Below are 17,580 nucleotides of genomic sequence, written 5' to 3'. Positions count from 1 at the left end.
TTTTTAAAGGTATTTTTGACGTATAGCTCTTCAACGATTTTCGGTACTTATCCATCTTCAGATTTCAAATGTTTGGCTTTGAGCGTTCCTGATGAAGATAAATCCAGAAAAGCGCTTCGGACGCAATAAATTATTAAACAAGTTGTTTTTTAATTTTTTACAATTTATGAATGATTTATTTATCAGTTCTTTTTATCAATTTGGAAATTTCTTTTACAGATATAGACCGTAAGTATAAACCATGTTTTGTGTTTCATGAATACATTATATAACCATACTTATTAATTTACGGTTGTCATAACTAGTTTTATATTTCCAAGTACTAAGCAATTTTAACTTAGCTGTGTTTCACTAACCATTTCAAATTCAATGCGACTGGTAAAATCGACAATAGTCAGTCAGAAGTTATCATCCATAAATTGGAATGTATTGTTTAAGATCAACGGGTGATTCTTACAGATTTTCATGGAAGTTTAATGTTTAAAGTCTGATTCATTCGAAATACAGAACATGTCGTGGAAGAAGATAACAATGAACTCTCAAATGAATACTGACTCGCTTTTAAATAAAAATATGATCTACGAACACACTAAAATTAAATAGATAAGACGCAGTGGATGTAAGGTTTATATGCCTTCTGGGCATTGTTATTATTCATTCGAATTCGTTTGATGTGTTTGAAGTTTTGATTTTGACGTTGGATTATTGACTTTAAATTTCCGTCCAAGGATTTCAGTATTTTAAATTGTGATTTTACTTTTTTTGTTACGGATTGATAATCTTGACTTAGCGTTACTATTTCTTACATAATCATCCGTGATTATCACTAAGATGTGGAAAACAGTAGTCAAAGACTGTTTTAATTTGAAATTTATTTGTTTTCCTACATTTCAATATTCATTCACATACAGACTGCACTCCAAACCCTTGCACACATGGGACTTGTACACACAGACCACATGGGTATAAATGCACATGCACTGTTGGCTATATGGGATTGACATGCGACAGCGGTAAATATTGTCATTTTATATATATATATTATACCAACTGATTTCTTTTTTTGATTTATCAGAATAATCTGTTTTACTCGTGTATTAAAATATACAATGTTTAGACGTGATTTTCTAATCTGACAACGCTTGTTCGTTTTACCTAGATTTGACAAGAGTTACTCATTTTGATTTATTAGTTATCCAGTATGACCGTTTTCTAAATGTACAATGTTCATTTGGCATGCAGCAGAACAGAGGAAGCAGAACAATATATTATATTAAGTACTTATACACATAAAATTGCAGACCATTTTTTTTTTTAAAACTATATTTTGTATGCTATTCCATTTGATGTAGTGAGAGCATGTATATACATGTTTACCATCTATGCCGCAAGATTATTGTTTTCTATTTGGTATTAATTAATATAAAGGTCCATTTGTTAGATCTTGTGATCAATTTGGTTGACAATCGTCAGTAGCAGTCAGCAGTTTTACGATCTTTTAGTCAAATGCGTTTTCTTAAAATATACTTTTTCATTTTTTTTGGTCTTTTGGCAAAAGTTGTTTGTGCTGTATTTAAACCCCTTTACAACGTAATTTGCTTATCATGCACACGTATAGAAATTGCGGTTTTTATCCAACATTTTTTTCTTATTTAACCTAAACGACAAATTGAAAGAAATGTCCCTGCTCTGTTTTATCAACGACTATGGCCGACGTATCCTATTTTAGAGTGGGAACAATCGTACTCGTAATTTTGGTGCGGTTCGTGTTGCTCAGTCTTTAGAATGTATGTTGCAAAAATAAAAAGGGGCGAAAAATGCCAGAAGATTAGTCAAACTTATAAATCGAAAAACAATTGGGAGCAGGATCTGCTTACCCTTCCAAAGCACATGAGATCACCCCTAGTTTTTGTTGGTGTTCGTTTTGCAAAGTCTTCAATTTTTTATGTTGTGTCTTTGTGTATTATTATTTGTCTGTTTGCCTTTTTACTTTTTAGACATGGAATTGTCAGTTTGTTTTTGATCTATTAGTTTTATCTTTTGTCCCTCTTTTATAGACGCGTAAATATTTTAGTTTTCAAAAACTATTCAATCGTATATGTACACATGTTATAATGTATGTATGATTTTTGTTTTATTAAATTGGTAATTATTTTGTTTTTATAGTTATACATGGTAAGTATATTTAATATTTGTTGTCTGATGAATGCATTATCATTGATATGGCCATAATTATAAATTAACTGTTTGCATAACTGTGAATATTTCCAAACACTAATCATTATATACCCCAGAAATAATTTAGCTGTGTTAAGCATAACCTTTTAAACTTGTTGTTCCTCAATTGCTAATTGCAACTACTTTAGCCATTATAGTTTGTACTTGACATTGACCAACTATCTGCCTTAGATAATTAACAGTGGCATGACTAAATTGACTCCTACCTAGTTTAACAGTAAATTTGATTGTGACATCAAAAGTGTCATTTCAATTTATTATACGTTACGTTAAAATGCCATGGTTTGATTGGCTTATATGAGGGTGTTAATTTACTCTATCACATGGCTGAGCAGGTTAAAAAAAATTTGAATGTCACCCTCTCATCCGGACCAATCACAAATCGATAATTTAAAGGACAATGAATTGAATTTACTTCATCAAGTTATGAAAGCCAATGCTTTTTCAAGATTTTCAAAGATTCTTTATTTTGACTGTCAAAATAAAAAAAATAAAACATCTTGCTTCACTGTTGATTTTTCTAGTACCCGTAACGTTGTTATGTACGTGACGTCATAGAAAATGTTTTTGCACAAAATTCATCTGTAAAAGACAAAAATGACACTAAGTATAATACATTTGATAACACATAGCTTAGAGGGTGATAGAGCAGATTGAAAGTTCCCCTCGAAGAGCAATGTCAACCTTGGCTTCGCCGTGTTTGTTACTATTTTTTTCGGGGTAACAAACATCTATATCACCGTCTCAGCTATGTTTTATTTAAATAGTGTTTTAAAAAGGCTGTTCCCATCTATCAATACGTACAATTAGATCATCAATATAAGCATTACAACAGTCTTTATCATTTATAAAATTATTCATCAGTCTTTGAAATGTAGCTGGTATCAAACAGCATGACAGTATACTTACATAATAAGCCGTCTGTTGTGACAAAAACTTATATTTCACGAGTTCTCTGTGTCAAGGGAGCTCACCTTGTCTCCTTGTTCCCAAACTAGATAAAACCTTTTGTTCCGAAACTTATTTCAGAGAAGTATATTACACAAAGTAAGTTTCAAAATCTGATTTCTATTAGATTTCAAGGAAAGACGATTGCATTGACAACATTGTGCAAGCACAATTTGTAAGCAAGTTCGATTTTTTTAAGATGACTTCCTTATGTTATTACACACCTGGTAAAATGTTAATAGTCTCAGATCACAACCTCTACAATTTTGCAGCAACATTAAGACTTATATTTTTTCAACGCTTTATACTATTCTCCATGCTCTATTGAAAGATCGACTTAACCATCTATTAAAACAGAGCTTTTCTACAAAAATTTAGAACCATAGATACACGTTTTAAATGATATTTTCCAAATGCTGGACCTTTTGATCAAAAATATATTTGTTGAGTTTGAAGGACTGATATTTCAACAGACATTCGTTGTTTCTATGGGTACTAATTATGCGACACTACTAGCTGAGTTTTGTTATACTCGTATGAAGCAGTATTCATTTAGAACCTTATTAAAGACAAAAAGAAAAAAACACCTTGCGAAATTCTTTTAGATTACTTTCATACATATTGATGATGTTCTATTACTGAAGAACTCACATTTCAGCCAGTTCTTACATCACAAATATCCGTGAACTTGAAATTAAGCATAATACTAATACTGGAAGGACTGTTTTATACCTTGATCTGTTCCTAAATATTGACACAGATGGACGACTTCACACTTGTGGTTTTTTTTGTAAATGTGTGTTTGTTGGTTAAGATTGTAACACATGGATGACTGCTGTAACCATATTTTGACTATTTTATCCATTACGTCTGTTTTGATCACGCATCGTTGTAAATATAACGGAATTTGATGCGACTGTCATAAAAGTGAGAGGTTTAGCGCTACAAAACCAGGTTCAATCCACCATTTTCTACATTTGAAAATGACTGAACCAAGTCAGGAATATGACAGTGATTGTTCATTCGTTTGATGTATTTTATCATTTGATTTTGACGTTTGATTTGGGACTTTCCGTTTTGAATTTTCCTCGGAGTTCAGTATTTTTGTGATTTCACTTTTCACACTAAAATTTATAGCAAACGGGACGTTTCCAATTTCCTTATTATCAATTTCAAGTTTCTTAGCAGTGACATACCCTCTGCCCAATCGTATACTGCTTACATGTCTCAGTTCATACATTATGCTCGTGCATGTTCACACTATACGGACTTCATATACAGAGGTGTGCTCCTTTTGCGGAAACTGCTTGAACACATTTATGAGGAAGAAAGATTAAAACTGACACCATAACGAATTTGTTGATCCAAACGATGTGTCTGTTTCTAATTAAGGACATTAGTACCACGTCTTAGATTGGGGTTTACCATTTACATCATCTGGTCTTTTTAGTATCCAATCTGATCTTTTTCCGAATATGACTGTTTTGAGTGTGATTTCACATTGCTATAAGACGTGTCTCGGTATTTGTTTACCCAACATTCCTGTATTTAGTTATTATGTTTTATTTATAATTCTGATCGGATATTGTTTAATATCCTTTCGTTTGTAGTTGTTATTCCATTTTAAAAATTAGCTATCTGTATGTAAAAGTAAAGATAAGTAATCGCCCACTTCATTTATAGGATTTTAGTTTAAATCAACTTGATGTACAGGATTTATTTGTTTGATTTAGAAGAAATACCGACAAAGTTAGATAATACAATGAATTACACAATTCATTGTCGATTCTATATTGATATGTTTGTAATTGTTATAAAAAAAACATCAAATAACATTATTACAAAGCTAATGATTTATATCATATTTTTATAAATTTATTTGTGACGTCATTTTTATTGCGTTAATACATTAGTGTGACGTATTGTTCGTACTTTTTTATGCTGCTTTTGTGTACTGTTCTAAATCATTTAAGATATTCGTTGTTATTCTGTGGTTAACATGTCAACAATTCTATTTTATAATACTATTTATTTATGTAACTCATTGTCCTGAGTGTAAATTCTTGCATTTATTTGTACAGTATTCCTGTCATATTATATTGTCATATTATATTGTCATTTATGCTGTATATTTAATTTGTATATAACATGCGAGGTTTGGCCAGCCACAAAACCAGGTTCAAGGCACCATGTTTTCCTGCACCAAGTCATGCATGTGGCAGTTGTTATATAATTGTTCGTTTCTATGCATGTTGCAATGTCATTTGTTCTCGTTGCACTCCATTGTTTGTGTTGTTGCGTTGTTTTCCTCTAATAGCTGATGTGTTTCCCTCTGTTTAGCTTTTAACCCAGATTTGTATCTCTCATTGTCAATGGATTTATGACTTTTGAACAGCAATATACTACTGTTACCTTTATTTATTTGTGTTTTGTTTTATAATTTTTTTATATCTTCAACAGGATCGTCTTTTAGATATACAGATTGTAGTAAGTATATGTTTGCTAAAACAATTTCTAATGATACGTTATGTCATACAAATGTAGGTCACTTTATGAAGCATACCTATACACATATAGAGTATACAAATTTCTCTAATTCTTTGGCTGTTTATTCCTTTATGGGCCCGTTGTACACACACTTGTACAGAAAACACAACACATCAAACTAAAGACTGAGCAACACAAACCCATCCAAAAAACTAGGGTTGATATCAGATGCTTAAGGGTTGGAAGCAGATCCTGCTCAACATGTGGAACCCGGTATGTTGCTCATGTTTATACACACTCTCCTGCAATAAGGTATACCTTCAGTTATATAACCCATAAAAGATTGAAATATTTGAAAATTCACACCAACTCTTGTGTAAAGTCGCGTGTTTGACGTCAGAATGTAAACGTCACACAGGAAGAGATATAAAATAATGTTGTCGTTCAATGCAGAGCAAGTTGAATAGTCATATATCTCTTCTTTGTTTTTTGGTTGTTTTTTTGTTAAATAATTTTTGACTTATATTGTTCTTCTAACATGTGTCTAATTCATGTCATCTCATGTAGCTACTTCACGCATGAAGACACGTCCCCTTTTATCAATCCTGGATATTGGATTCATATTTAATTTCTAGCAATTTGAAGTGACTTCATTCAGTGATTGTAACGAGTTTCGTCTTTCATTTGGATTGAGTCCTTTTTATGTAGCATAAATATTGGACATGGTAAGTGAGTCCGGATTATTGCTAAGTGGCCGGAGATCGAATCAAAGATGATTCAAGAATATTCCGAAGTGAGGGGACCGGGATTCAGGCATACTCCAGAGTATTCAAGAGTGGTCCGAAATATTCAAGTTTTCAGGGGAGGGAGAATCCCATACACACCCTCTTGGATTAAAAGTGTTCTTTTTAAACTTGTCACATGCGAATATATGGTATAAATCAGATATCTTTTTAGGCAGTAACCAAGCATTACTACATTTTGATTCTGTGAAGTTAAACCCGTACCCACCAATCATACCTGGGAATATTACAGTTTCCGGGCATCTGGTTCTGGGCAGAAATATATCCGGTCATATCGAGCTTCAAGTCAGCATTCATGTTCATGCTATTTTCTGGATCCCAGTTCCTTGTGTGTCGGGCTTCGGCAGCTGGTAAGATTTTTAGTTGTTGATTTTATATTTTTAGAATATACACTTCAACTAATATACTGATAAGATTGTGTTGATATTTCTAATTATATTTATAAATATACAACTCGAAGTTTATTGAAATTACCAAGACCCTTTACATCAAGCGGATGTAAATCCGTTGCAACTTTACAGATTCAAAATGCAAAGTTGTACAAATTGCAAATCGTCTTTGGCAATGGCACTAATTTAAATGTATAGTTTCATTAAGGTAGCACAATACGATTTTTTTTTACTTCCAATATCCAACCTTCAAAATGCTGTTACTTTCTAAAGAATGCATATAAATTAATAATGAAGGTATATAAAGATAGATAAATGATTAATCTTTTAAGTGAATGCAATATTTTTGTTATGCAATCATTATGTAATACACATAGTTTACACAGTTAACAGTCAGTAAATATATGATATTTTGACCGCTGACTTTTTTTTTAAACAAATCAACATCAAAAACATCGTTCATCACTAGGTTAACTTTAGACCTCTAAAATATCATCTTTGAATTATGTTTCAACATGTTTAACCTACCAAAAATTAGCGAAATATGTGTAAAGATAATGTAACCAAGATGAAAACTGATCAGTAAAAGCTGTTTTAAAATTACTATGCGTTTTTAGGTTTAAACCCACTACTTGTGATCTATTCATACCATAGCTTCCATAAAAACCATTTTGTCAAAGTGAACTGTGGAAAACTAATTGGTACAACTGTAATATAATAGCAGTTCTCTGTAACCACCAACCAAGTTTCGGCACGCAAAGTCTCGGATTTTTTTTAAATTTGGTTTGTTGGAAGCTATCGATAAACAAAATAGAAATATGTTGACAAAAGAATTGTTTATGCCCCTGTTGCCATGGTAACGGGTCCCCTTGAATTTTGTCTTAAAAATGCATATTTTGACGAACAAAAAAACTACCCATTTTAAGAAGTAATCATGCATACTTTCAATTTTGATGAATATTTAAATGAAGAAGGTCAAAATATTCATAAAAAAAATCGTTTTGACAAAAAAAGGAAGAACTGTTTGTTAAAAGCATACGATACAGTTTTAATCCCATATTGAAATTTTGCTGAAAATTTGCATATAGGCTATTTTTTGCCTGATTAAATCAAATATTTAATGAAAAATATACCTTCATGTGCTACTTTTTGAGTAAAATGACGTTGAAATTTATATATTTGCTCAAAATTAGGATTTGTGGACGTATTTTTCATTCCGACAGAAATACATAACTTTTTTGTTTTAAAAGATAAACACAAGTTCTTTTTTGTTAAATTATATGTTTGAATTATCATTGATATATGGTTGTATTGATAAATTAACTGTTTACAAAATTTTGAATTTTTGAATAAAAAAGGCTTTTCTACCTTAGGTATAGATTACCTTAGCTGTATTTGGCACAACTTTTAGGAATTTTGGTCCTTAATGCTCTTCAACTTCGCACTTTATTTGGCCTTTTTAACTGTTTTGGATTCGAGCGTCACTGATGAGTCTTTTGTAGACGAAACGCGCGTCTGGCGTATATACAAAATTTAGTCCTGGTATCTATGATGAGTTAATTTGATAAAACCGTCTCATAAATTTGTGCATTTTTTTTCCCCAAAAAATTTAATAGTAATCAAATGTTCACGAATGTAGAAAAAAACATATTTTTTTGCTGTATATTTATCATATTAAAAAAATTCTTATTTATGAAAATTGGCACACATAATCTCCTTACGTAATGAAACCAAATGGCATTTTAAAAAACAGGGGTCCATGAACTCGTTTTCAAGTTAAATAAGTTCGAAGGATAAAAAATCAGTCTAAAACTGAATCTTTTCCCGATAAGTCATAGTTTGACGTCGCGAAAATAACAATTTTCATTAGCAACGTCATTACCTCTTCTGTAACTGTATCGTATGCCCTTAAGGAGAAGTCCGGTAAAAAGATAATGTTGCCCAAAATGTTACATTTTAAACCCTTAAGTGTGTTCTTCACTCGATCAAATCAGTCTGTGTTAAAGATTTGAACTGATTTGGTTATTACAAACGCTAAATTTCAATTTCAAATATAAAAATCTATCACATTTGCTATTACACTTCATTTTTAAGATGGTTTTTGTTCTAAATGGAAGTTGCCGAATACATGTTCAGTCACAAAATTTATATATGTGATGCATAATCATTAAATATAATATTTGTATTCTAATATTAAGACTGAACATAAGTGCCACCACTTCCATTTTAGACAAAAACCGTCTTACAATTAGAACAAATGCTAAAATTTCCCTATTTTTGCATGACACAATGATTATATTAAATAGTACCTAACACGTGTCCATTGTACTGTCAAAAACAACTCATATTTATCAAACAAACACCTACTAATTTCTTATAAATAGCTCAATAGTTTATAATTTTAGCAACTTTCCAAATTGCTATAATTTGGGGCCAAAAAGGGGTCTTGATTGGTCTAGTCGGTTTTATTATTTGATTAGTTTCAGAGGAGAATATTTTTTGAAATGTTTAACGACGACTAGCCAATGTTATGAGAAAATCTCACTTGGAGCACTGCGGTTCTATTTTAAAAATTTAATTTTGCTAAACACACAACATTTTTTTTTCTTCTAAGAAACATTTGTTTTTAATCTTCCACTGTTGAAATAAATCATTAATGTGAAAATACCAACATTGCAATAAGCGAATGCACGGATCATTTGTGGGTCTTTTATAGCTTACTATGCGGTATGGTCTTTGCTCATAGTTGAAGGCAGTACTGTCATCTAAAGCTGCTAATTTCTGTGTCATTTAGTCAATTGTGGAGATTCTTCTCATTGGCAATCATACCACATCTTCTTTTTATAGTTCTATTATTTAGGAAATACCATTTACTATTTTGTGATGGGGATAATGGATGCTTAATGAAATGAATGTGATGGTGTCTTGAACTGAAGATCAATAATATTGCACAAAACATGCAGAAAGGGATGTTTTTGTACATTCAGATGCAATTCAGCCACAAACGATTTATAATACCAAAAATGTATACACATAACTTTCCTAGATCCAAATATCCCAATCATTTTGCTATAACTTATTGACTAGAAACACGGATACTTTTTATTTATAAACACAGCTTAAATAAAGCTGAATGCAAAAATATCTGTTCTGTTCATGCAAAATGTGTAAATTTTGTCTACTCAACTACCATGAAAAATTACCTCTGCTTCTGAGGTTTCGAACAGCGGTATACTACTGTTGCCTTTATTTAGTTTTGACAACAATCAGCAAAAAAAAAAAATTATATATGATATTGCCATTTTGTTTGTTAAGGTTCATGTTTCTGAAACATATTTACAAATTTCATTAAAAAAAAAAACTGTTATTGATAACGAATGACTGCAGAGAAGTTGTTTTTCCATGATAAATTCCTCAAAATGAACGAGAAACTTGTTTTACTTGGTTGTCATGGCAACTCGGCTTAGCAACATTTTGTTTGGCATTTTTCTTACTATTTTACATGATCACATGTTTTGGCTAAGTTTCAGGAAAATCGGGGACAATGTGTGCCGACCCCCCACCAGCACCCCCACCCCCTCCTAATATGAAATGGTTGGTGGTTACAGAAAATTTCTCTTTAAGTCAAGTTCTAATTTCAGATCATACATTTTTGAGAGAGTTTATATTTTATATTTTGAAAATGTATAACTTATCATATATATTGCGTAGGTAAAAATGTAACCTTTTCCTATATTTTTTGGATTTCATATTATGTGTAATGTTCTGTAATGAAAGAGTGGAATACCAAAGTGCTAAAAGAGAAACATTGGTTGATAAAAACAGCCGGGAACACCAAGAAAGATGACAGACAAAGAAGTTATGGGAACTTTGTTGACCTAATCATATATTTCTGATAGTTTCCCCGACCTATTCACATATTTTCAAGCTTGAAAATGTGACCTATTCCAGCGGCACGTCCTATCACCTTGTAGATAGTAAGTCCCCCCCCCACTCCAGGAGTTAATCGTCAAAATTGTTCCAGTCATACTAATATATATGTGATACTACCCGCTGCAAGAAATTTTCATTCGATAAAACCGTTAAATTAGAAAAGAATGCAAAGGCTACATCACAATCATATTATTAAATGAATTAAAAGTATAAACTGTATCAATGAGCGCTTCAGAAGAATGTTTTTTTTTTTTTTAAAGAAAATCAATTAAATGTTTTACCAAAGCAAAACTACGACATAAATTGAACGTTCATTTGATATTTTCTTTCATATGTTGATAAATCATTACTTTTGTATAGACCGGTTCCATTACTTTTTATTTAACACTGACATCTTACTTTTCAGTACTTACGACTTGTGCAGTATGTTGAGTTCAAGATTCAATGTCAATGGACAATTATCATGCCCTCCTCAATTGGAAAAACAGAACCTTCCATGCACTTGCCCAATACAAGCAGGAACATACACGCTGAATCCAAACGTATGGACAATCCCACCATTGCCCTCCATTTTGTCTTATCTCTCATCTGTAAGCATCCTTAAGTTTAAGTCACATATCAAGACATTTTTACAGCAAAAAAAAGAGCTTGTTATATTTAAATAGGATAATGAATTGAGTAAGATATGATATTGAAGTTAAATTAGAATTTTAAAAGGCTTATGCAATAAAATCAAATGAAGTCAAAAGCATGTTGTGACTCAAAGCTTATATTATAAATAAAATCAAAACCTATCAAACAATACCAAGTAATTTAAAAATTAACGTTGTCTGACATATTCACCAATTTTTTTGTCTGCAATTGATATTTCTTAATGTTTGACCATTTTGTTATTTCAGTGGAATCGAAATACAAAAATTGCTTATATACAGATTTGTTGATTTATTTCTAAGCATATCGTTTGATAGGTTTTGGTGTTATTCATTATATAAGCTTAAAGTCATAATATGCTTTTTACTTCTTTGACGATTAAGCACAGCTAATGACCTTAAAAGGCTACATATTGTGTGGAGCAGATGATATTTCACAACATCTATTTAACAATCATAATCTGATTATTTATTCAACGGATTTTATCTAATGGCATTTTCAAATGATTCTTATAGTTCGTTCTTATGTTGAACTGTTATACCAATGTCCCATTTTAGGGGGAAGGTTTGTTTCCACTTACACGTATAACCCCGCCACATTCTGTGTGCACGTGCCTGTCCCAAGTCAGGAGCCTGTAGGTCAGTGGTTGTCAGTTATTTATGTGTTACATACATGTATTTGTTTTTCGTTTAATTTTTGTACATAAATTAGGTCATTTGTTTTCTTGTTTGATTTGTTTTACATTGTCATTTCGGGGCCTTTAATATCTGAATATGCGATATGGGCTTTGTACATTGTTGAAGGCCGTACGGTTACCTAAAGTTTTAAATTTCTGTGTCGTTTGGTCTGTTGTGGAAAGTTGTCTCATTAGCAATCATACCACCTCTTCTTTTTATATACACTAATAATACACAGTTTGCATAATAATCAAATTGTTTATTATTTCCACTTCATATAAACTATTTCACATTCCCTGTAATAATGTAGACTATTTTTCTACTTTTTAAATACTTGAAAAAATGGATGGAGAGTTGTCTCATTGGTACTCATTCCACATCTTCCTATATCTATGTATCCGTATGTTCGTTACTTTATGTTTGATAATTTTCAAATGCAATAATATAAACGGTATCCATTATACTGCAGCAGATACCCATTTTGACCACCAACATGTCTTCAGTGATGATCAATGCCAAAATATTTGAATATCCAAAAACCTAATACAAATGGTACAAAAGAGCTGATTAACCAAAATTACCTAAGGTAAAGCCAAAACCAGACAATAAGAGCTTTTCATGAGGGAGATATATTCTTTATTTAAAATGATTTGATTAGTTGTATTTTTATTTCAGCTTTCATGATTAACAATTCTCATTATCATTCATATTTTAGGGAAACCACATACTAGTTGATGTCAAACTGGTTAACAAAGATTCAGGGGAGATAATGGGATGTTACAATATTCAGATTACATTCGCACACAAGTGTACAGGATTTGGTTGTATTTTCGGATAGTGATCGTTTATTGACTTTAAATAAACATCATGAACGATATAACATGTGTTTTTGTTCTTCTTATCATAAGCTAGCACATGCTTAATAAAAAAAACCCAGGTTAGTTGCAAAGAACACAGACGATTTTCAAACACCAATGATGTTTTATGAAGTACTAGCTAGTTGATTTCTCTTTTTTCATAATGACTTTCCGAAAATATTTCAGTATATTCCTTAAAAAATTTTTGAGCCTTAGATCGATTCAGAGGAGACAGAATACTAAGTAAAAAAGTAGAAAGTTAACAGTAGATCCAAAATTCATATATTTCGGTAAATTTCGTTAAAAATTCCCTAATCTCTTATCATCGGAATAATTGTTGGTTGACTTCGTGATCATGACTTGAAACAGTGTCTTTGAAATTGAAGGCTGTAGGTTGAATAAAATTTAACGTCAAACTGGTATCAATTTTTTTTATAGATAGAATCATAAATCTTATTTCAGTATCCATAACGCCTGCGCAAAGTCAGATATTGTTTAATTTAGATTTAAATATCCGTGTGGAAGGAGAAAATATTAAGATTCCCTAAAATTGCTGATGTCACCACTGGCAGAATTTCCATTGAGATGATAAAATATTAACAAATAATAGTAAAACCATGTAAAACATATTTATCGTGTGGTTACCGGGCTTTGTAATAACATGAACAACACGACGTGTGCAACATATGTAGCAGGATCTGTTTACCCTTCCGAACACCTTAAATACCAGTTTTTCCTTGGGTTCGTGTTGCTTAATCTTTAGTTTTATATTTTGTGTCTTGTGTACTATTATTTGTCTGTTTGTCTTTTTCTTTTTATAGCCATGGCGTTGTCTGTTTATTTTCGAATTATGCTTATAAATGTCCCTCTGGTATCTTTCGCCCTTTGTAACGATAGAATACTTCAACATTTAGCAGTATAAGACTTTTATAACATGGAAAATTTATATTTAAAAAAAAAAAGGCAGTCTAACTATCAGATTAAAAACTCAATAAAATCCAGGACGAATATTTTGTACTCCTTCCTTTTCGTCTACAAAAGACTCATTAGTGACATTTGAATCAACAAGGTAAAAAAGTCCAAACGAAGTACAAAGTTGAAGATAATTTTTCAGTAGGTACATAGATTCTTTCAAAGAAAATTTGTCAGATATCCAAAAGGGTTACCAATCGTTTGACATGTATCCTTTATCATCCACATGAGTTCAAATTAAAATCATTCACAAATTGTATTTGAATCATTGCATTGCTATTTGTTAATAATCAATTAACTACTAAATATTATAACGTACTTACGTTATGATTTTACAAAGACTCGTCAGTATCGCTCGATAAGAATGTAAAAAGGCTCAAGCATTATCTTTTCATCTTTACAATTCAAAAACAGAACAAAAATAACCTGTTAGAATATAGATTGATGTCACATTGTTGGACATCTCCAGTGATTCAAATGTAAAGACCTTGTTGATTTTGTAATTATAATCGAAAAGAAACTTTTTCATAATTTCTGCAGCCGTTCACTTACGAAAGAGGAGAGTTTAGAAAATTATGTAATCGATCTCCTTTACTTTTACATATAAGAGTATAATAAAAAAATATCACATCGTTATACAGAAAAAACTAAACGTCACAAAATCCTAAGCCAGGCGGTCAAGATGTGTAAATTAACATTCGTCAATTAGTTCTGACCACAAATATTTCTATAGTGAAGGATAACCTTCAAAAATATTGAGATGAGGAACATTAACCAGCACTGTAGAATATCAAAGTCATCGAAAATATACTTCAAAATATTCATTCGATTTTGCAGTTATATCTTAACCTGTATTCTACCCAATCCTGCTACTATACATAGATATAGGAAGATGTGGTGTGAGTGCCAATGAGACAACTCTCCATCCAAATAAAAATGTATAAATCGAAACCATTACAGGACGGAGCCTTGGCTCACACAGAACAACAAGCTATAAAGGGCCCCAAAATTACTTGTGTAAAACAATTTAAATGGGAAAACCAACGGTCTAATCTATATAAAAAACGAGAAACGAGAAACACGTATAAATTTCATAAACAAACGACAACTACTGTACATCAGATTCCAAGTTGAATATTGACGACAACATATTAAATGTAGATTCAAATAAAGTTACTTGTTTATTGTGATAAAAAAATCTCTCTTTATATACACGACGGGTGCCACATATGAAGCAGGATTTGCTTCTCCTTCCAGAACACCTGAGATCACCCTCAGTTTTTGGTTGGGTTCGTGTTGTTTAGTCTTTAGTTTTCTATGTTGTGTCTTCTGTACTATTATTTGTCTGTTTGTCATTAATTTCTAGCCATGGCGTTGTCAGTTTATTTTCAATCTACAAGTGTGACTGTTCCTCTATCTTTCGTACCTCTTTTATATAGAATCACATTGACTCCTATAACTAATACATTGTATTCAACTTGATACAAACTGTGAACCAGGACTGGGCGATTTGGTTTTCATGGTTTTGTTCTCAATTCAAGCAGAATTCATATAGAACCTTCTAAAAGAAAGAAAAAAAAAGAAAAACTTTAGCATTGTATTCCCCATTTTACTTGAAAATACATTGCTGACATCATATCACTCAATAAACCTCATTTCAATATGTGCTCACATGTCATATATCCAAAGTGATATTCAGAATTCTATCGACACTATAAGGTCAGCTTCATCTCTCATTTCCCCCTACCATAGCACTGACTGGCTCAGATGGTCGTTTGAAATTAGAATCAATGTAAATGATTTCAAAAATGAAAAGTACACTGGATTATAATTATTTCTCCGGAGTGCCTTTTCTGGATCTGGCTAGTTTCATCAAGAGCGTTTAATGCCACATACTTGGAAGCACGTAAAATGTATAAGTACCGAACCAGATTTTTATAACTGAACAAACAAAAGGAACCTACAAAAACAATCACCAAAACCATCTAGGTTCAGCATCTGATTTCCCCGCAGTAACTTACCTTTGCTTCGTCATATATATATGATTTTTTAATCTTATGTTAAGGGTTTTTGCATGAATATTGGGTATATATATATAGGATATTCAACAATATCCTACTATACCAATATGACATTCAACAGTGTTGAATGGTGATAGATATACAGAGTGGTGGTAGATACACTTAAAGTACTAAGAGTGGTAATAGCAATACAGAGTTGTGGTTAGATTGTTGATGGATATAAAATCGTTGTGGTGGATGTCAAAAGTGGTTTTAGATATACAGATTGATAGTAGATATAAAACGTAGGGGTAGATATACAAACTGGTAGTATATATACAAGGTAATGAAAATATACAGTCTGGTGATGAATAAAGAAATATTACAGAAATAAAGAGTGGTAGTTTCACCACTTTGTATTTCTACCATCACTCTGTATATCTATCCTCACTGTATATCTATCATTCCTGTATATCTATAACCACTCTGTATATCTATCACCCCTCTATAATCTATCACCCCTCTGTATATCTATCATTTATACTTCTTTATTTTGTCCATTGTTGAAGACTGAGTGTTGCCCTATATATATATTTCGTTTAGTTTTCTTTGTCGTTCGGTTCTTATTGAAGTATACTCGCATGTCATTTATCAATATGCATTTACATGTATAAGTGTAAGTGCAGCAATTTGTTATTCTATTATTCATTAATAGTGGACATCGATAAGAGAAGACTACTATAAATCGGACGTCGTTTTTGGCAATACATGACGGCACATTGTCATTGGGCGTCGATTTGAGTATCAAACAATTGGACGTCGAATTTAAAAGAATTTAATCACCACTCTGTATATCTAACACCACTTTGTATATCTACAATCACTTTGTATATCTATCACCACGCTACACCCCGTGACACCCCTAATTATTTTTCTATAGAAAATTTACATACCATGTGACTTTACTCATTTAAATAACTCTGGTCATGTGTGTATGCTTTTGTATTTCTCATTGAATACAGAAAGCTCAGTAATCACATGACCAGAGTTATTTAAATGAGTAAAGTCACATGGTACAATAAAACAGGTTTAGAGCACATGTCTAATGTTTTTGTTTTGAATGGAAGGCTGTTACACTACTCATACGTACTCCATTGCGTATTTTATATTAAAATAAATTGAAGTAACATAGAGACCTCATGAGTAACTTTTTCGATTATAGGTTTAAAATAATTTTCCAGAAAGTCTTAAAACCGCCCAGGACCTCCTGATTGCACTGAGTACGAAAGGTTTTCTTAGAACAAAAATAAAGATACAAGTTGCAAAAAAATAGATCTAATTCAATGCAAAATGTGGCGATCAAACACCCGTGTTAACAGCGTTTGTTTAATGGTTAACAATGCACTGGGCACGTGTCGTTAAATAACAAACTAATAAACAATATAATAGAGTTGTAAGGTAATAAATATTTCAGGTATTGGGCATTTGCCATCATCATGATTAGATTATCTAATTAACAAAAAACACTTAAAACTTTATATTTCAATTTACTAATAAAATACAAAATGTAAGTACTAAAATGTAACATTAAGCAATAAAATGTATGATACCATATTTCACTGTTT

At 31.6% G+C, this 17,580-nt stretch overlaps 1 protein-coding gene across 1 annotated transcript in view; it reads left to right on the top strand.

Moving 5' to 3' along the window:
* Window positions 1-12,964, top strand: part of LOC139492832 (protein lin-12-like) — a 34,329-nt gene extending 21,365 nt beyond the window's left edge. Inside the window, exons 10-13 of the mRNA XM_071280985.1 lie at window positions 5,647-5,673; window positions 6,631-6,826; window positions 11,205-11,388; window positions 12,842-12,964. Of these exons, the coding sequence (XP_071137086.1) occupies window positions 5,647-5,673; window positions 6,631-6,826; window positions 11,205-11,388; window positions 12,842-12,964 (530 nt within the window). The remainder of the gene's footprint in view (window positions 1-5,646; window positions 5,674-6,630; window positions 6,827-11,204; window positions 11,389-12,841) is intronic.
* Window positions 12,965-17,580: the final 4,616 nt, after the last annotated feature.

This window comes from Mytilus edulis, chromosome 10 (genome assembly GCF_963676685.1).
Source record: "Mytilus edulis chromosome 10, xbMytEdul2.2, whole genome shotgun sequence".
Taxonomy (NCBI): domain Eukaryota; kingdom Metazoa; phylum Mollusca; class Bivalvia; order Mytilida; family Mytilidae; genus Mytilus; species Mytilus edulis.
The sequence above is the reverse complement of the archived record's forward strand: the minus strand, read 5'-3'. Positions and strand labels throughout refer to the sequence as shown.